The sequence below is a fragment of the Equus quagga genome, chromosome 2 (assembly GCF_021613505.1).
Source record: "Equus quagga isolate Etosha38 chromosome 2, UCLA_HA_Equagga_1.0, whole genome shotgun sequence".
Taxonomy (NCBI): domain Eukaryota; kingdom Metazoa; phylum Chordata; class Mammalia; order Perissodactyla; family Equidae; genus Equus; species Equus quagga.
The window spans coordinates 38,060,605-38,082,624 of record NC_060268.1 but is presented as its reverse complement, the minus strand read 5'-3'; the positions used below and the strand labels follow the sequence as shown (position 1 = coordinate 38,082,624).

General features: G+C 34.7%; 1 protein-coding gene across 4 annotated transcripts in view; it reads right to left on the bottom strand.

The window, feature by feature from the left end:
• KNL1 (kinetochore scaffold 1) overlaps positions 1-22,020 on the bottom strand; it is a 55,792-nt gene that overhangs the window by 16,257 nt on the left and 17,515 nt on the right. For all 4 annotated transcript variants that reach the window (XM_046655129.1, XM_046655133.1, XM_046655132.1 and 1 more), the window contains 8 exons: positions 17,491-17,543; positions 17,203-17,236; positions 15,544-15,581; positions 13,432-13,484; positions 7,488-12,593; positions 5,337-5,475; positions 4,858-4,925; positions 4,361-4,459 (listed from right to left, as the gene is read on the bottom strand). In XM_046655129.1, the coding sequence (XP_046511085.1) occupies positions 4,361-4,459; positions 4,858-4,925; positions 5,337-5,475; positions 7,488-12,593; positions 13,432-13,484; positions 15,544-15,581; positions 17,203-17,236; positions 17,491-17,543 (5,590 nt within the window). The remainder of the gene's footprint in view (positions 1-4,360; positions 4,460-4,857; positions 4,926-5,336; positions 5,476-7,487; positions 12,594-13,431; positions 13,485-15,543; positions 15,582-17,202; positions 17,237-17,490; positions 17,544-22,020) is intronic.

Below are 22,020 nucleotides of genomic sequence, written 5' to 3'. Positions count from 1 at the left end.
CTTTTCTCCATTCCTAACATATCTAGCAGATATGCTAAGAAAGTGCATAAACATGCTAAAAGCAATTATAAGTGAAGTTGACTTTCTTTCTAAAAAATATTTTTAAGGCTAGATTTATAAATAAAAATCAAAGCTCTAGGCACTAGCTCAAAAAGAAATGGCAACGCTGGAACCCAGATTGTGTTTTTTAAACAGTTTTCTCACTAAAAGAAATCAGGCCTTCTTGGGAAAATGGCTGATTGCTTTTCATATAGGAGCCAAATACTTGAAGGAATATTTCTGCTTATATAGAAGTATTTGGACACTAAGTGAAAAAGGAATGATAGAATTAGGATATAATTACTTTATGACTTCTAATGAATTACTAGATCTAGATAATGATCATTAATGGCTGCCTACATATCATCACCAGACATTATCTATCTCCTGATGAAAGTACAATTATAAAGTAAACTCAGAAAAAAACCCTGAATCTGTTAAAGCCTCTGCCAATTACAAAAAATACAAAGGACAGAGGAACATGTTGAACTGAAAGGTTGGGTATGCACAACTAGCAAAATTCATCCTATGGTAAATTTTATAGGAGAAACCTGGTTTCTTCACTAAAAAAAAAAAAGAGAGATGGAAGGGGACCTCACAATTTAAAAAGACAATTAAGAGAGAGAGATTAACGAATTATCATTGTAATGTTTGGACTTCACTTGGGTCTTAATTTAACAAAGTAGAAAATAATGCATAAGACAATCAGGGAAATATAAATACTGACTGAATAATTAATCATCTTAAGGTGTGATTATGGTATCTGGATATGTTTTTAAAATAAGAGTCCTCATCTTTTTAGGGATACATATTGAAATACTTATAAATACAGGTAAACTGATGATGCCTGGAATTTGCTTCAAAATAACAGGGGTGGGGAGGTAGGGCAATGTAGAGACAAAACAGGAGTTGATAATTTTTTAAGTTTGATGATGGATACATGGGGAGTTCATTAAACTATTCTCTATGTATTGTATATGTTTGAAATATTCTATAATAGTAAGCTTTTTTAAAAAAAGGGTAGGTTTCCTCCTGAACATTCATAACGACAAAGTGAAACACAGGACCACATTCCCAGAGATTCACCAGGAATGCAAGTGCCAATGGATATTAGTACACATTGGATGCAGGTGCCCATGCTGTATGCACTAGGTAGGTTAATACGCTGCACCTTGAGCCAAGGACGACGTGCACAGCCACCTTCTCTCCTTGACTTACCTATTTTGATTAAGTGCCCAATTTATGCACAATCAGCACTTGGGTATTTCAGGTCTGGCAAGGTTACTTGCAATAGTTCCTCAACCTCACTGAGGGAGTGTAAATTATAGTACTTCAGGCTGAGCCACTTGCTGGACATGCAGGAGGTCATGAGGCAGTACAATATCACCTTTTGCTGGTGCTGCTAGCTGAGTTCCTACAACGGCACACATATGGGTGCTGTACATGTGCCTATGGAGGCTGGCACACATCTCCCTACTTGCCTCAAGAACACTCTCTTCACTTCTACCCTAAAGGAAGATCATGGTCATTTAAGTGCCAAACAGATGCCCACAGCTGTGAAACTCATTTCCTATGGTCAATATACATTCCATCCCTTTGGCCTTTCCCTACTATGGGATTTTTAGATTTCTTTCCTGAGATAGCAAAAACTCTCTTTCTATCTTGATGGGTTTGTTCCCAGATCTATTTCCCCAACACTGGTCCTCCTGACCTCTGTAAGGCCTGAAATGAAAGGAGAAAGAGTCACACCCTCAAGAGTTAGCTCCTGAGGTATCCTCTCCCTTTTCCACCCTGCCAGCATCCTCTCTGCCTCCTATCCTTCCCCTCTGCTCTCCTCTGTTTCTCTTGGTCCCTTAGTACTTTCTGCTTTTCCTAAGAAAGGTATAGACTCTGGATACACACCTAGGCACTTTTCTACCCCCCATCTACAGCTGAGGCAAGAGGATTCTAGTGGGAAGGAGCAGCTATGGTGATAGGAATAATGAAGTTGGTGACCTGAAAGATGTGTGCCCATCTTTCCAGTTTCGGTCTTTGATTTACTTTTCACATTTAGACATATAATACTCCTGGAATTGATTTCCTTCTAAACAGCTTTATTGAGATTTAATTCACACACTATATAATTCACGCATTTAAGTATACAATTAAATGATTTTTTTTTTTTAAGATTGGCACCTGAGCTAACATTTGTTGCCAATCTTTTTTTTTCCTTCTTCTCCCCAAAGCCCCCTAGGACATAGTTGTATATTCTAGTTGTAGGTCCTTCTGGTTGTGCTATGTGGGACACTGCCTTAGCATGGCTTGATAAGTGGTAGCATGTCCGCGCCCAGGATCCGAACCAGTGAAGCCTGAGCTGCCGAAGTGGAACGTGTGTACTTAACCAATGCGCCACAGGACCGACTCCAAGTCCTGTCTACCTTTTAAAGAACAGACTCACACATACATAGACATTTGGTTTATGGCAAAGATGCCCCTGAAGAATAGTAGTCTTTTCTATAAATGGTGTTGTATCAGTTAGATAGCCATAGGAAAAAAATGAACCTTGACCCATACTTCACACTATATACAAAATTCAATTCTATACAACACCAAAAGCACAAGTGACAAAATTAAAAATTGGGCTTCGTCAAAATTAAACCTTTGTGCTACAAATGATACCATCAAGAAAGTGAAAAGACAACCCACAGAATGGTAGAAAACATTTGCAAGTCATACATTTTATAAGACTTGTATCCAGAATATATAAAGAACTCTTGCAACTCAATAATAAAAGGACAGCCCAATTTAAAAATAAAGGATCTGAACAGACATTTCTCCAATGAAGATAAGCAAATGGTCAATAAGCACAGAAAACATGTTCAGCATCATTAGTCATTAAGGAAATGCAAATCAAAACCATAATAAGTTACTACTTCACACCTGCTAGGACAGCTGTAATCAAAAAGACAAGTGTAATAAAAATAAGTGTTGGCAAGGATGTGGAGAAATTGGAAGATGGGCATGGATGTTAGCTCAGGGCCAGTATTCCTCAGCAAAAAGAGGAAGATTGGTAGCAGATGTTAGCTCAGGGCTAATCTTCCTCAAAAAATAAATAAATAAATAAAATAAAATAAAAAAGGTAGACAGGACTCATCTGGTCCTAATGACAATTTTAACGGTAAATTTTAAAATAATATTTTTAATGGTAATTAATGAAAGTTTTCCACTTCTTGGGTTAACTTTGGTAATTTCCGTTTTGCTAAAAAATCATCTAGGTCTTAAAATTTGTTGTCAGAGCTGATGGATTTTTAAAAAATTCTTTTAATTTCTCTCAATCTGTAGACATGTCTTCTCTCTCAATCTTCTATATTTTAGTTCCTCTTTTTACTTAATCAGGCCTTTAAGAGTTTTCTTAGTTATTGTCTTTTCAAAGTACCAGTTTTGGATTTGTTAACCTCCCTACCATTTTTTGTTTTCTATTTCATTAGCTTTACCATTTACCCACATTAATTCTGTCTTCTTGCCTTGTTATGGATGTTATTTTGTTGCTCATTTTCCAATTTCTTAAAGTGAGTATTAAAATTTTCTTTATTTTTAGACTCTCTTCTATAATAACATTGATATCTAAGGCTTTTAATTTCCTGCTAATTTTTGCTGTATGTCCCATAGATTTGGTATTAAATGTTCTCCTATACTTTGCTTTCTAAATAGTTTTGATTTCCTCTTTGATCAAAGAGTTACCCAGAAGTGCATCTTAATTTCCAAGAAGCTAAGAATGTTTCAGTCCTTTTATTAGTTCTAATTTTACTGGATTAAGATCAGATGATGTGGCCCATAAAATCTCCATTTTTTTCAATTTGTTAATGTCTTCTTTGCAGCCAAGGGCATAACTAATTTTTATAAATGTTTGACTGAAAAGAAAAAACATTCTTACATAAATGATACATTTTTCTATTGATCTTTTACATTAGTCTGTTGATTATATTATTCAACTATTCTATGATCTTACATATGCTGATTTTGAAAAATGTTTATTACAAACTTCTGCTATATTTGGATTTTTATAACAGTGGGGAAAAGTATATGTTCAGGAAATCACAAACAAAAATGGAAAGGAATGAGAGAAAAAAATAAAATTTTACCCTATCGAAATTCATGATGTAAAAAAAATCAATTTTTATGCTAACCATAAATGTACCTACTACAGGAAAATTTTTTGTAGGAAAATTTGCTTCCTTAGACTTCTATCATTTTTGAATAAATGCTTGCTTTGATGCAGTTTAGTAAACCAGTACAATAAATTTTAACTGAGATAACTATTTTGCCAAGAAATTGCACTTACTTTGGCTGGGAGATTGCTCTGCCGGGGTTTCTGTATCAAAATGTGAACCTGAAGAAGTATAAAGAACTCCTTTATTGTTATTCTCCCATCTTTGAGTTTCTGAGGGAAGAAAAAAAGTATGCATGACCATTCAAGGTGAGCTCATTTTGACTATAATCACCTCATTTTTTCTAAATAACATAAAGTACTTTGCATATATTTGTGGAAATATTATTCAGATATTTGTAGGATACATATGAGCCTACAAATCTTTAAAATATTTTATCTAATATAATTTCTTAAGGTTATTCAGTAACAGTGGAATTGGGAAAAAACAACAAAACAAAGGTCTTCTAATTGTGCTTTCGACTCCACATAATTAATTGCCATGTTGAGTCCTTAACAAAAAAACTAGGCTCCTGTATATTTGAAATATTTCATAATTCCTTAAAAATTTTAAAAAGATAAAAAGACCAAGGAAATTAGTTGCATTAGAAATGAGAAATATTTTAACATACCTCCTTCAAGCTCTCTTCACAAATAGTGTCTCTGAGAAACTGTGATTCCATTTGACTATTGCGGTGTGCTAGGAGTAAAGCAAATTCAGGTGATAAGTCAAAATTAAATTGTAAACTTTATTTTAGTTATCCTTTAGGTTTACATGTGGTTCATGCTCCTGAAGCTATCCACTAGGATCTTTCTGGGAAGATAGTCATTTGTAGAGCAAAGTATATTACAGTTTTAAGGCTCCATTCAATGTTTCTCTACTAATTATAAGCCTGTTAAAGGAAATCACTCTACCACTTGTAGTATTAACACTTCTCAATTTATTAAGTAACTAAGAATTAAAAATAAACTGAATATTATTTTACTTATGAACTATTTATAACTCCCCAAAAGCTTATACAAATTTCAAATATCTCCTGCATTTAAATACATTTATTATTAGTCAAGTAAGCAGATGACTTCTATTATTTAGCCTTCCTAAAGATCTTACTGCTGAAGTCCAAAGAAGTCCCATCAGCTTTGATTGAATCCAGAGAACTGCTGCAACTAGATGGGGTCCTGCTCAGGCTTTTTATCAATACACTGGTAGCATTTTTATCTATTTCCCCTTCAGCATGGTGATCCAAAACCTGAAATTATTAATTAAGGAACATCATCAGGATAAAGTTATGACACTGTATACTTATAATAACTAAATATTTGTTGAACACTAACAGCAATACTACTTCTAACATAAAATTTATCTGTAATTCACATGAAATACCTTAGTAAAAAATTAGAATAAGTAAGAAGCAACTTAGGCCTTTAGAGTTAAAATAATTTTATTTAAAAATATATAGAAATAATTTTGTGCATTATATTGTATAAGGAAATTGTTTCTCAGATCTATCTAAGTTACAGCCAGATCCTACGAGCTACCAAATGTTGACCTATCCAATTATTCAACTACCAGCCACCAGAGTCAGGGCTACTACACTGCAGAAAACCAGAATAGAATATTGGCTATATATGGTAGACTTAGCCAGAGTACAGAGAAGAAACTTATTTCCAGGCTTTAGTACTTCTTTCACCAGACCGAGACTCCTTTGGCTGAAGTCAAATAAGTGATGTGGTCCTGCTTTTACCATTTGAACCATTTGACTTTACAGCCTTAAATGCCATTTTTATACACCTACTCACATATGTTTTTGAGGACAATCTATTCTTTATCTAAATACTAGAATGTAAGCTCCACGAGAGCAGATTTTTGTCTGTGAATTCCCATTGACACATTCCCAGCACCTAAACAATACCCAGGACATAGCAGATACTCAATAGGTGTTTATTGAACAAAATAATACTAATTTTCATAGAACCTATTCAGTTACAAATTTTACATTACTGTTACTACTTTCTCAAAGCTTCATAGACGAACCATTTCCTCAGGACCTCATCTTATAGAACCACTGAGTCATCTTCTAAACTTACTTACATATTTCTTTTTTTCTTTTTTTGAGGAAGATTAGCCCTGAGCTAACATCTGCGGCCAATTCTCCTCTTTTTGCTGAGGTAGACTAACCCTGAGCTGAGGTCCGTGCCCATCTTCCTCTACTTTATATGTGGGACGACTAACACAGTATGGCTTCACAAGCCATGTGTAGGTCCGCACCTGGGATCTGAACCGGTCAACCCAGGGTCACTGAAGCAGAATGTGCGAACTTAACTGCTGCGCCACCAGGAGAGCCCCACTTATGTATTTCTTAATGGAGTTTATACTTTGTTTTCTGTGAACCTCTGATACTTTTAAAATTTTATTTCTCCACTTACAAAACTCGGTTTAAGTGACAGGTTTTATTCTCCTCAAGTTATCCAAATCAGTGTTCTCTCAACTTCTTACAAAATCTATGACCTCTTTCATAACTACAAAAATCTTCCTTACTTTACTTTTCTTTTTGAGGAAGATTAGCCCTGAGCTAACATCTGCTGCCAATCCTCCTCTTTTTGCTGAGGAACACTGGCCCTGAGCTAACATCCGTGCCCATCTTCCTCCACTTTATATGTGGGACACCTACCACCGCGTGGCTTGCCAAGCAGTGCCATGTCCGCACCTGGGATCTGGACCAGCAAACCCCAGGCCGCCAAAGTGGAACTTGCAAACTTAACTGCTGCGCCACCAGGCCTGCCTCTTTACTTCGCTTTTGAGATACTGGGCTTGACCTAGGCATTCTCCCATCCACTAACGAAACGGACTCTCAGCTTCTACATATCCTCATTAGCCAAGAAAAAAAAATTTTTTTAATGAAGTGTGCATAATAAAAAGGCTTTTTATCCTCCAAACATTTATAACACTGAAGATGACTTTTCAAACTAAATATACCCTTCCTAGAGATTCTCATATGCAAAGCCACAATGCCAAATCACTAGAGATGACAAAATATTTAGAATTACCTATTAATTTTCATACTACTTTCCATTTCATTTTTGTGACCATTTTTCACTTCAAATTGTTTTCATATCTAGCTTGATTCTATATAAAAATATTTCACCAGACTTATAACTGGAAATAATCAATTCTTGCTTACCCAAGACTAAAATTCAAATTCAAAAATACTCATAATTTTTAAAAAATCAAGAACATTCCTAAGTTCAAGACAGAACTCACCTCCTGATCTTGTGCAGTATCACTAACCCTAATCTCACTTTTTCTGATTTTTTTCTCATTCGGAATATCATCTTCTTCTTCTTGTACCCAGGTTCTTTTTTGGCTATTGCAGGTTTCTTCCATTTTATTTTCAGATGGTGAAATCTCTTTTTGGTATGTCTCAATCAAAGCCTTCTCCTCAGTTTCTATACTAATAGAGTCTGAGGAATTAATCTCACCAGGATATATAGGAAGATTTTCCTCATTTATATATTGAGATGGACTTAAGTTCAGTTTAGCTGCAACAAATCCAATGCTTGAATCCTTAATGGAGACCGGCTGAGATTCTAAGTGATTTAAATCAGTTGTGTCTGCTGGAATCTGCTCCAGGTCATCAATACCAGTGACACTACAATTTCTCTTGTTTGGCAATCTGGGCAAAAATATTCCCAAAGAACACCTCCTCACTCTATCTTTTACACCTGTCATTAATGGTACAGAATTGGTTTCAGTTCTATTATGAGAACTTTTATTTTCTTCATCTCTATCATCTTTAACACTGCTGGACACTATGTTATTGTTATGTATTTCTGTGGCTTGCACTATACTCATATCACTGTGTGCCTTATTTACTAATTCAAGTAATTTTTCTGGAGAAGGTGGTATATGAACAGTTTGGAAACCTAAAAATTCTTCAGTTTTTCCATTCAAATTATTCAGATTTGGTTTGACACTACTAAAACTTGCAGCAGTAGATGCAATTACAGGATCTGATGCTTCTCTAGGATTGGCATGAGTTTGAATGACTTGCTTAGTCAAGTCTGAGTTACTGTGGAAATCTATAGCTGTGTTACATTTAGCTGTTTGAATCTTCTCCTTCAGTTCTTTTTTACAGGCTATAGTAAATTGTTTCTCATTATTGAGCATTTTGGACTCATTTTCACATGTGAGTACAGAGGAATTTCCTATAACAATATTTAAATTCTTATTTCCAGCTTTAGACAATATTGTTGCATCTTTATTGATAAGACCCTGTCCTTGTTGAGGTAACAGAGGTAGCTGGGTTGAGAGATGAGGCTGAGAAGCAACACAAACATCATTAACAGAGGTCTTCTTTAAACTGTATTCTGCATTGTCAACAAAGGCCTCCATTTGATCCTTTGGAAGCTTAAAAGATACTCGCTTTGAATTAAGTTTAGTCATCTCTCCCAGATCTTGACCATATACTAAAGTCTGATTAGCTAACAGATTTTGGGGCTCCTTAATCAGATCTTGGTCTTTCAGCACTTTTATGACACAGTCTAACTGTCCTTTGGTATTGGCTTGAATAACTTTTTCTTTCTCTAGCAAAGAACAAGGAGCAGAGACAGCCAGTCCCTCAGATTTCAAGTGACATTCACCGGCTAAATCGTTTGCATAAGTAAGATCATTTTGTACTGGGCAATTATTGGCTTTCTCATCTTTATCACATAGGGACATGACATTCCCCTCTACATTATCAAAACAGGAAATGACATTTGGTAAACAGGAATAATTATCACTGGGTCCACAAATAGCAGATGCATGACTGTTTGTAAAATCCACGTTTCTTCTATCTGTACTATTTAAGTGACAGCTTTCAATTTTGGCTTTTTCCAACGCATAGGCCTGGTGTACAACTTTCCCCATGACCTCTTCATCGACAGCAGTACTATGGAATTTCATTTCTATCTCACCTTGACACCCAGACAATGTATTAGTAGGAACAAAGGGAATCATATGATGTTTTTGCTCAGTGTGAAGAACATTTTTGTCTTCTACAGCCAGTGTTTGTTTTTTAGTGATTTCTTGAAAAGTGCTACCATCCTTAGGAAAAGAAACACCCAAGATTTTTCCTTTTGTTATTCCAAATTTAGGGCACTCCTGAAGTATTTTCTCCGTGGCTTGACAATCAATGAAAACAGTATGGGACTTGGTGACTTCCAGATCATTGTGATTACCTACAAACATTACAGTTTTGTCTACAGGCCTAGTGGTTATTTGATCTGCTGAGACAATTTTACATTCTAAGACACTTGTGTGACTTCTGGTGATCTCCATGTCATCCTGCCCACAGGTATACAAAACAGTTTTAGAAGTTCCTGCGAAAGGCACCAAACGGGAGTCTTCTCTGTCTTCCAGGGCACTTTGGTTATTTATTTTCACTGTACAACTCTGGGTGATATCCATATCATTTGTATCATTCTTTGAAAAAACAACGGTCTTGTCATTTTTGAGTCTAAGGCTTTTCCTTCTCTGACTTTTGCCTGATAGAGGTTCATTCAGAAATCCAGGCTTTTGTACATCTTTGTCATTTTTCCCAATGGTTGATTTAGACACTTCCATGTTATCATCAGCTATAAATGCTACAGCTTTCTCTGTGGGACCACTATTAGACCATTCTCCCAGTAGTGTTAGCTGGCTGACTTTTGCTGCTGAATGGTCACTTTCACCATTCTTTGGAAGGAAAACATTCTCCTCAGCAGGAATAGATGTCACTTTTGGTTCTTCAAGGCTTTTCCTTTTGGATAGTTCAAAGTTAGGTCTGTCTGGAAGTACAGTTTTCTCCTTTGCACGGTAGTCAATGAGAGCAGTATGGGACTTTGTCATTTCTAGTTCACCATGATTATCTACAAACATTACAGTTTTGTCCATAGTCTTAGTAGCTATTTCACCTGGTGAGACTGTTTTATATTCTATGGCAGTTGTGTGACTTCTAGTGACCTCCACATCATCCTGCCCACATGTATACAAAACAGTTTTAGAAGTTCCTGCCAACGGCACCAAATGGGGATCATGGCCATCTAATAAAGGTCTATGATTTATTTCCTCTGTATGACTTTTGGTGATATCCATATCGTTCTCATCACCCTCTGAAAATACAATAGCCTTATCAATTTTTAGTCTGCCAATACTTTTCCTTTCACAAATTTTAACATCTTGCTTTTCATTCAAAAATCCAGGTTTCTGGACACTTTTGTCCTCTAACACATCCATGATATTATTAGAGATAAATACTCCTTCAGTTTTCTCTATAGGACTTTTATTACATTTTTCAACTTTTACAGCTATCTGTCTGTTTACTGTTGCTATCTGGCTGTTAGTGTTTTCTAAATTGGTCTTACCAAGTTCTTGTACTTCAGAAGGACCAAATCCAATGGCAATAGTGTGACTTTTGATTAGATCCATATTTTGCTCCTCCTCTGAACAAATAATTATCTTGTCATGGGAACATTCAGTGGTAGGATTGCCTAAACTTTTCCTCAGTGGCTCAGGCAGTTTAGAATTCTGGCCTGGTATAGATTTCACTGTATGACTGTTAACAGCAGTATTATGATTTTTCATGGCAGATTGTCCTTCTGATAAAAATAATGGCTTTGTGGCAGGAAACAAAGATTGCTCACATGAAACTGTATTTCTATCATTTGCTAGCATTACTTGTTTCTTAAGGTCTCCACTAGAGTATACTATGTTATGTCTCGTTGCTATGTCCTGGTTAATATCAGCTGACTGAGGAGAATCTTTATCAAGATAGGGTGAAACCTTCAAAACTTGATCTTTTTCTTTGCCCCAGGTGTCAGTTAGGATGTTTTTAGATATTATGTTTGGTTGTTGGGATGGTTCAATATGACTTTTGGTCATTTCTTCCCATTCATCTAAAGGGCTTTTGCTCTGAGAGTGAGATTTACTGGTATTCTCAGATGCTAGATTATAAGATGCAAGACAGACTTGACTTTCTAAATTAGTTGTGTGACTTTTAGTCAAATCCATATCTTCACCTGTGAAGATTTCAGTCTTTTTGTCAGTCAATGAAATAGATAAAGGATTTGTCAGGCTTTGCTGTAATCTTTCCTTAGATACATGAGGAACTGAGCTACAATTTACATTCATTTCCTGAACTTCTGACACAGTTATGTGATTTTGGAACATCATTTCTTTTTCAGGTATTGGTGCAGCTGCTATCTGTACATTTGTCTGATCTTGCTTAAAAATTTGATTATCTATTGCAACCGTGTGACTCTTGGTAATGTCCATGCTATCCTCTCCTGAATAAGTAGTTTTCTCTATGAGAGGAGTGATGGCATCTGGATTGGGATACATTTTAGAATAATTACTGTCATGCTTTAGCAAATTTTTCTCCTCTCTCATACTTGAGAGACACTTGGTGAGGTCCATAGCATTATTACAACTAGAATAGAAAAATGTCTTATTATCTTGAATAGCTGGACTGGAACATACAGATTCTTCGATCATGGTCAATGTTCTGGCATCTTGGTTAGAAGGCTGTGTGACTGTGTGAGTTTCTGTCCCTGTAATATGACTTCTGGTAACATGTACTTCACCTTTAGGGTTTAAGGAAGGGTACTGAAAAGGAACATTCAGTTTATTCTCAAAGACTGTCGTCTTTCCTGCAGCTATAGTTCCATATCCTGTTGTAACATCTGTCACGACATTCTGAGTTTGATTTTCTATTTCAGATAAATTATCTGAGGGTAAAATCTGTATAGTGTGGTTAACTGTCAAGTCCATAAAATCACTGCCATAAACTGTAATATCATCACCTTTAAATTCCCTTAAGCTGACCTCACTGGATGTAGGAACCAGAGTCTGAATATTGGCTGTATGACACTGGGTGAAATTCATCCCATCATCTTGTTCTCTAAAGATTCTAGTCATATTACTGCTATTTTCATCTGTATTCACAGATACATGCATTTGATGTATAGAAGAGGCCCTATTTGATTCTTTGGCATGAACAGATATCTCAGAATTTTCTTTATCAGGTCCTGTAGAAGAAGCCTTACATTTTCCTTCTTTCAATCTTTTTATAAAGTCATTGAAATTTATTTTCTTTTCTGAAGAAGTGTTTTGATCCATGGAAAAATTTAATTCTTTCTTCATACTTGAATCCTCAGTGTGGAGCTTCAGGTTAGCCAGAAATGATGTGGTATCTATTTTGGTGGACGTTTCACTTTTGGTACAATCTAAAAGGCCTTTGGTAATCATCACGGTGTGACTTGCTGTCAGATCCATCTGGTTTTCATCTGAAAAGATGACTGTCTGGTCATTTGCATGTTTCTTTTCATCGTTGTGTTCTGTTATTGAAATCTATAATGGAAACAAAATATAAGAGATCAGATTAAACGCAAACTTTTAAAAAGGCATTTTACAACATGTATTATATAGAGAGTACTATATAAAGAATCCTCAATGATGGTTTCACGATACATTGATTTGTTTGAATCAGTGGTGTGGTGTGCAGCCCGTAATTTGTTATTAAAACGTTTTCTAAAATCTGTGAACACTTTTAGTGTTTCTGGACAAATTAAAAATTCAAGGTTAATTATACACCCAATAGAATGACTAAAAAATGAAAAAGACTGACAATACCAAATGTAACTGTAATGAAAATTCTAGTTACTGTATTAGATAGATATTCTCATTCTAAATAAAAAAGACTTGGAAAGGGCTAAGTGTATGATGGCTAATTTATGTACACTCTGTACTCTTGGGAGCTGAGTTCTTTTTGAATCTTAATGCAGTGGTTTTATCTGTAACGACATGGTCTAACTCCTTGCTACTCAAAGTATGGTCTGTGGACCAGTGTACTAGTATCACCCAGGAGATTGTTAAACGTATAGAATCTCAGGGCCTACCCCAGATCTACTGGATAAGAATCTATATTTTAACAAAATCTTGAAATGATTCATATGCCCATTAAAGTTTGAGAAGTTCTGATATAAATAATATATTTCTCTCTCATTTAAACTGGCAGTGATTTAACTGTTCTTGGTTAACTGGAAAGGTAGGAAGGTTTTCCAGTCTATACTGGTCCATTTTCGTAAGTAATCCCTAAATCATACCATTATCATTAAATTTTTTGTGTTTTTAAAGTTTTAACTTTCAAGGGAGATTAAAATATGAAGGCACTTGCATGAACTCATACCTCTCTCTGTTGCCTCTGGATCTGAATGGGAGCACAAAGCAATGTGTCCATCCCTATTGAGGAAAAACAGAAAACTATAGTCAATGAAAAGATATGTAACACCAAGAGCCTGATTTTCCTTTTCTTAGGTTCTTCATCAGTTACAAGTATTTACTGAAGTTTAATCAGTTACTAAGCCCTTCGTAAGGACTTAGGTATTAAATTTCAATAAGACTTTTAATTGTCTCATCTCAGGGACAGAGAGATCAGTGATTATTGTATTCTCTGTATGACTGAAATATTTTTAGAATGTGGTGGAGATTTTAAAGGTAGAATTTTAAGGGTGGGAAGTTTGGACATGCTTTTTCCCCCTTCATTCCTCCATTTTTATTTCCTGGATAATAGAGGTTACATGGTAAAGAGTATCAACTGATGAGACTGAAACGTTAGGGTAAGATTTTGAAGCATTTTTTATTCTATGTTAAGGAATCTAGACAGTCCCATGATAAGATGTGTATTTTATAAAAATAATTCCAGAGGAGAAGAAAGTAGATTCAAAAGAAGATGAACCAATGAGGAAGCTACTGTAATAGTTCAGATACAAAATGATGAGAGTTTATGTTAGGGCAAGAGACAATGAGAATGGAAGTAAGGGATTAGATTCAAAACATTTTAGAATTGAAATATAAAGGTTTAGGTAAGCAACAAACTAGACTTTGGAAATAAGGCAGATATTGAAGATACTATAAAACAGAAAACATTTAAAAATACTTAAGTTTAAAAACAAATCCTTAGAATATTTTAAAGAATTTATGGCAACCTCGGCTGAGTATGATGAAGTAATTATAGACTTTTTATTAAAAGCCTTATTTATATATCAAGCTTCCATTCATTTGTTCAACAAATATTGATTCAGAACCTATTATGTGCCCCAAAAGTCAACTATCTACTAAAGCAGAAAGAACAAGACAAAATTTCTGGATTCAGAGTTCCTAGTCTAACAAGAGAGGCAGAAGTAAATACCTAAAATACAATGTGATAAATCCTACAATAGACTGAGAAATAAAAGGGGTGTTATGAAAACACAGGACAGAATGACTGACTCCTTGGTTTTGTCAGAGAAGGCTCCATTTAAACCACTACAGTACTACTTAATATATGGTACCAGTCTGTGAACTGCTTGTTATCAATTCATGATGAAATAAGGAGCTTGCAGCCAATGTAAATCAACTAATATTTCCTTCATCAAGAAAGCTTTGCTAAGAAAAAAAAATGTCAGCTAAACTAAACAGTAGCTTACTGCCATAGTTGATTCACATTCTAGTGCAAGTTCCTTTTTTTGTCATGGACTATAACAGTTTATGGACTGGCTAATCTGAAGAGCTCTTAAGTTAAGCTAAATGAAAAGCCAAATTAAGTGAAAAATGAGAAGACTGCTAGGCAAATTGGAGTAGGAAGAGCACTTTAGTAGAGGAAATAGCATTTACAAATGGATACAGGTAGAAAAAAGTTCACATGGGGAACTGCAAATAGTTCTTCATGGACTAGAGCATAGGCTGCCTATAAAGGTCAAGAGATAAAGTTGAAGACAAGCCAAACTATAAAGCCCTTTCTAAGTCTATCCTAAGGAGTGTGGGTTTTATCCTGTAAGCAAAAAAGTGTCAGTGAACAATTTTAAGCTGGGAGGTAACATGATCAGATTTATAAATATGTAGAATGGATTAGAAGGAAAAGAAATTAAATACAGTAGCCAAGAAAGAATAATGAGGAATTCAAACAGTGGCAGGAAGAATAGAGAATAAGTAACAGCTTTGTAAGATATTTAGGAGACAGAAGAGGAAGACAGTAGGGCCAAATGGATATGGGGAATGAAAGAAAAGTTGAAAAAATGACTCAATTCCTGAGTTGAATGAATGACAGAGTGAGTAGGAGTACAAGATAGAGAAAATAAGAGGAACAGTAGGTTTGAGAGAAATAATAGTAAAGTTTGTGAAATATTAAATTGCAGATTTTGTGTAAAGAACAGAGCACTCTTCACATTTTTTTTTTCATGGTTCTTTTACATATTCCTTTCAGGGAGTCCAGATGAAGAGAAAAGGAGTATGATAAGAAAAGTATTCTGGTCATACTTACCAGTAATCTCACAGCAGTTATCTTCCGGATTCTTATTCCTAAAAATTAAAAAGTATTTTCAAAATCTATAAGACAAACAATTACCAAGAATCATTAACAGTTGAAAGAGTAGGGAAGGCAAAAGGTTTTCATAGGGTGACTGGCAGAAAAACACAAAGACAACTTTAAAAAAAGACTTATCTAATACCGGTCGAAGAAATTACAAGGCAATTAACAGGACCCTTTTCAGATTGGTCTTAATGGTTTGTTCATTTCAAGAATACTAAAAAAATATGTTTAATACATGCCACTTGCTTATTATTATTTCTGGTTTTTAAAAAGAATGACTGAGTCAGCCCTGATGGCCTAGTGGTTAAAGTTCAGTGTGCTCTGCTTTGGCAGCCTGGGTTGTTCCTGGGTGCAGAACCACCCACTTGTCTGTCAGTAGCCATGCTGTTGTGGTGGCCTGCACAGAAGAACTAGAATATACAACTATGTACAGGAGCTTTGGGGAGAAAAAAGAGAGAGAGGAAGATTGGCAACAGATGTTAGCTCAGGGCAAATCTTCCCCACCTGCCCCCCCCCCCCCCCAAAAGAATGACCTATAAAGTAATTCATTTTCTAGCAATTTAGCCTAAAAAGTAAATAAAAGGAAACAACTCAAATGTCCATCAATAGGGAGCTAACTAAATGTTGGTGCAGACATATAATTTATTATAATAGACTGAGGTAGATCTACATGTAACAACATGGAAAGTGCTACAAGACATTATTAAGTGATTCCATTTTTGTCTTGTCAAAAAAAAGATAAGGATAAACATGTACTTGGATATACATATAAAATTTCTGTAAAGACATCCAAAATTATCCACAGTGGTTATCTGTGAGGAGCCTATGTAATATGGCTTAGAGATTTTTCTCTATCAGTAAGCATAAAGAGAATCTTTTTTTCCCCAGCTCAACAGTAGTCAATTACATGAAAAAATTGCAATTTATTTAACTAGTCCTTTACTGATGAACCTTTAGTATCTTTCACATCTTTTACTATTACAAAAAATGCTGTAGTGAACAACCTTACATATTCATTATTTCAAACATTTACAAGCATATTGATAAGATAAATTCCCAGACACAAAATTGCTGAGTCAAAGGGCATGTGCATTTAAAATTTTGAATGATATTGCTAATTGCCTTCTACAATTTATACAAAATAGCAATGAGTGACTCTTTACCTATATTCTTAATTGATTACATGAAAAATCATATCTCAGTATAGTCTGAGTTTGTATTTCTTTTATAACGAATGAAGATAAGCATCTTTTCCTTTGTCTAAGAGCTATTGGTATTTACTTTTCTATGTACTAATATTAAAACAAAACTAATTTAATGAAAAAATCTGAAGACTTGATATTTGTTGTTTTGTACTAGTTGATGTGTTTAAGGATTTATATATGACAGGAGAGTGTTTCATCACTTTATTAAAAGGATAAGCTACACAATGCACATATTTATCAGATATAGCAGTATATTAAATTCTGCAAAGAATTTGTTTTCTGAATTAATCCTAAGTATTCCACAAAGGGACACAAAAAATAAAAAAAGAAGACATTTAAAAAATACTTCATTAATAGGAATAAACAGCTTTTAAAATATAATTTGAATCACATTTTCCTTTCTTACCGTATAAACAGAGCATTTTCTCCTGCTTCTGTTTCTAAAAATAAAATAAAAATTAAATTTGTTCAAGGATACACTGAGAAAGCATTAGAAAAATTGCATAAGGACATTAACAATAACGACAACAAAAAGAAATCACTAACTGTCCACCTTACTTTCTGCATCCCATGCCTCAAGCTATACTTTTTAAGCAATAAGATAGACAATAAGTTATATCAACTATCTGGTTAGATAGCTGCAGTAAAATTTTATGGCAAACAGATTTAGCAGGGATTGCAATAACATATTTACCTTCAATTTCTGACTTTCTTACTATTTTCTTATATGACTCTGTCTGGAATACTCTAGAAGAGAAAGCAAACATTACTGAAAATCTGCAACTTTTAATTAGAATCCCATGGTGTTAATTTATAGTCTGTTTTGAGATGGGTACAGATAACACTTTGATTTCAGCTTCTTTTTGCTACACAGCACATACTATTAATATTTCAAAGGCCAAAATTAGTTTACTACATTAAAATCTGTTATGGTTTGTTTGTGTGTGTGTGTGTGTGCGAGGAAGATTAGCCCTGAGCTAACATCTGTGCCAATTTTCCTCTACTTTATATGTGGGACGCCTCCACAGCATGGCTAATGAGTGAAGTAGGTCTGCACCTGGGATCCAAACCTGCGAATCCAGGCTTTCAAAGCAGAGCAAGGGTAACTTTAACCCCCTCGGCCATGGGGCTGGCCCCTGTTATGGGTTTTTAATGAGCTTTCATAGAATCATTATTTTATCCCTCTCAATAACCTAAAATTTTCATTTAAGCATTATCTACCTGGTGCTATATGTTAGAGTCTGACACATGATCCTTGACCTCAGGGAGCTTTCGCTCTAAGTAGAGAGCTGGATTATAAACATTACTTCACTGACTTTTGTTATTAACAGTTCAGATAAGGTGGCATGGACTCCAGAGGAGGGAATCTCTTTTCACTGGGATGATTAAGAATAAGCTTCTTGGGGCCAGCCCCGTGGCGAAGTGGTTAAGTTCACGCACTCGGCTTCAGCGGCCCAGGGTTTCGTCGGTTTGGATCCTGGGTGCGGACATGGCAACGCTCATTAGGCCACATTGAGGTGGCATCCCACATACCACAACTAGAAGGACCCACAACTAAAATATACAACTATGTACTTGGGGGATTTGGGGAGAAAAAGCAGAAAAAAAAAAAAGAAAAAGAAGATTGGCAACAGTTGTTAGCTCAGGTGCCAATCTTTAAAAAAAAAAAAAAGAATAAGCTTCATGGAGAAGTAGCACTTCATATCTGCCTTGGACAATCAGACCAGTTCATTTTCATTCTGGTAATATTAAGTATCATTCATTATATAGAATCTCTTAATTAGAAGGAGAATTTTATTTCAATTACAAAAAAGCAGCAAACATTTGTATGCATTCTGTGTGCCAAGCACTTTGTTACGTTCTTTACATGCATTTTTAACGATTATAACAATTACCATGTTATTTTACAGATGTAGATATTGAGGGTCATAAAGGTTAAGTAACTCTCAAGGTCATATAATTGATAAATGGCACAGCCCAAATGCAAACCCAAATTTGTCCAACTTCAAAATCTGAATTTATAACTACAAAGTTATACTTGAAACAACTTTTCTTCAAATAATTTATAATAGAAAAATAGAAGCCTTTTTATTCAATATGAGCAGGATCAGTTAATCAAAAAATATCTTTTAAAATAAGGAATCATAAGCAATCCTTACACACCTTAAACATTTTAAAAAAATTAAAACACATAAATGAATTTTAATTTGCAAATCTCCTAATGTCAATCTGAGGTCTTTACTCTGAGTGTGGATCTATTGGTACAATTTTAATGTATTTATAAAGTGGAATAAACACTTAAAGAAACTTTGAAGCAATATAAACACAGAATCTTTCTAAATTTTTATGAATGATTTCCCTATCTTTTATGTTGTCTCACCCATACCAAACCTGAAAGCATTTTTAAAAATAAATTCACCTTTATCAAGTTCTTCCTAGCCATTCAGTATAATTTTCGTAGAAATAACTATCTTTGTCTTTTGAGCTCATTTTCATTGGTTTATGTAATATTAAATTAAATTATGTAATTACAACAACTTCAACTAGATAAACAAGATAAACACTTCTTGGTAAGCCTACCAATCAAGTCTCAGGATTTGAAGTTTACGGACATGACAGAGTGTTTAGTGTGCTGTAGGTATCAGTATGTTTTACAAGGGGAATGAAAAATATAGGTTAAGTCTAACAATTCAGTTAGGTGGGAGTTGTTAAGAGAGCTTTTACTGTACTTGTTTCTATATCTAGAATCCTGTAAGTTTTTCAATTATCTATTTTAACAAAGGATATATTTTTGAAACATTACTTATACATTGTTTATGACATTTTCTGTCATAACATACACTATCTCATTTTGGCCATGCAATAACACTATGAGATATGTAAGGACAATTACTTCCATGTTAAAAAGGAGGAAACTGATGCTCTGATAAGTTAAATGACTTAAACTAAGGGCTATTTAGTAATAAGCCAGAACTTGTTCTGGGTTTTTTTGGGTTTTGAATCTGAAATTCCTTTTAATATCCCAGAGCCATTTTAGGAAAGTAAGTATAGTGAATAGATTATTTCCAAAGAATGGAAAGGGTAGAAGAGGTATAACAGCATTTGGGAAAAGTATTCAAAAGCAGTGCAAATAGCAGTAGACTAGGAATTAGGAGACCTATATTATAATTGAGGTTTTGTCACTACCTATATTACCTTGGGAAAGTCATGTCACCTCCCCGGCTTTAATCTTCTCATCTAAAGGATGAAGAGTTTGGACTCGATTCTCTAAGGTTCCTTTTAATTTTAACATTCTATCATCTAAAACACAAATTTGAGTAGAAAACGCTTAATTTTCTCATATATCTATCCCAGGCACTCCTTCTTGTCTCAGAACTTCCCTGTTGACTTCTGGGAACATGTTTTTTATTAGCCAAACTCATTATAAAACAAACAAAAGAAACAGAATAAGCCAAGTGATCATTAACAACACAGCAAATCGGAAAAACAAAGAAAACAGCAGAATTTAAAACTTATATTTATACAGGAAAACACCCAATAAGCAAAATTAATATGGGTAAAAAAATTTGTAATACAGATGAAAAAGGGCTGTTGATATCCTTAATAGTTAAAGAACTTTAACAAGTCAAAAGCAAAAGAGAACTATTCACATCAAGAAGAAGAAAGACCTAGAAACAATGACTAATTAAACAACAAGGAGAACCTAATAAGCATCCAGATTGTGGTCTCTAAATGCCATTTCCTACTAAAAAGAACTGGGCTCACTCCTTGGAGAAAGGGCTGATTCCACGTCTGGGACTGATAATACACAAGATGAACATAAATATCTTGTTATACTATAAAGCAAAGAAGCTATCAAAGATTACGGGGTTATGTCAAAAGGTTAGAAACCAAAATGAAGAAATTCCACTGGTCAAAGATAGAGTAATTTGAGTATCAATAAAAATAATAATTACAATGTACTGAAGTACATGAAATATAATTAAGATGATGGTCTCGATACTTAGATTTAGATATTTAGATAAAGATAACAGGGGAAAAAAAAGCTCATTAGTCAACTTTGAAGGATGCTAGGAAACCAACTCATTACACTGAAAACTAGTAAATAATGGGGGGAAAAAACCCCGGAATTTAACCTGACTTTCGTTTTATAAACCATAATTCAGAGTAAACAAACAGCTATTATGGGAAAGTCCTCTCAGTAGAAGTGCTGTTAATAAATGAGGAAGGAATAACAGAATGAGAATAATATCAATTAACAAAATCTAAAGAAATAATGGATTTAGGCAATGATCATCAATGGCTGTTAACATCAGAAAAAGAAAGATAACTGAACATTAGGTGGCATCTGATGGAAGCACAGGATGCTACCTATGAAGTATTCTTGTCTAAAACAGGAAATTTAAGTCAAATCAAGCCTTCCAGATCTAACAACCAATTGACTGGAAATCTAGAGTAAAAGAACATATTAAACAGTATTATCCCATGGGGATACAACCAGCAAAACCCAGAATGTGGGACACTCTATAGAACAAACAACCCAGTTTCTTAAAAAAATAAATTATAAGGAAAAAAAAGGGAGGAAGAGCCTACAGATTAAGAGACTGAAAAGACATATCAACCAAATGGAATGTGTTAACCTTGTTTGGATACTGAGTTACACGGATCATTTAGGGAAAAAAATTGAGACAATCAGGGAAACGTGAACACTGACTAGATGTTTGATGACATCATGGAATTACTGTCAGCTTTTCAAAGATGTGATAATAGCATTATGAATATGTTTTTTAAAAATATTCTGTCTTTTAAAGATATGGAAAAATATTCTGTATCTTTTAACGATATAACTAATGCACTATATCTGGGATTCACATAAAAAGAATCCAGTGGGAGAGGTACGGAAACTAAGTGGGGGTGTAGTGAAACAAGAGTGGCCTTGTACAACCAGAGAGACTACAACTACAATATACAACTATGTCCTGGGGGTTTGGGGAAGGAGAAGAAGGAAAAAGAAAAAAAGGAAGATTGGCAACAGATATTAGCTCAGGTGCCAATCTTTAAAAAAGAAAAAGAAAAAAAAGACTGGCCATAGCTGACAATTGTTGTAGGTAGAAAATGAGTACCTGAGTTTTCGTGATACTATTTTCTGTACTTTTGTGTATGTTATAAATTTTCTATCATAAAATGGGGAGGGGAAAGGAAAAGGAAACTGTAAGTTTTCTCT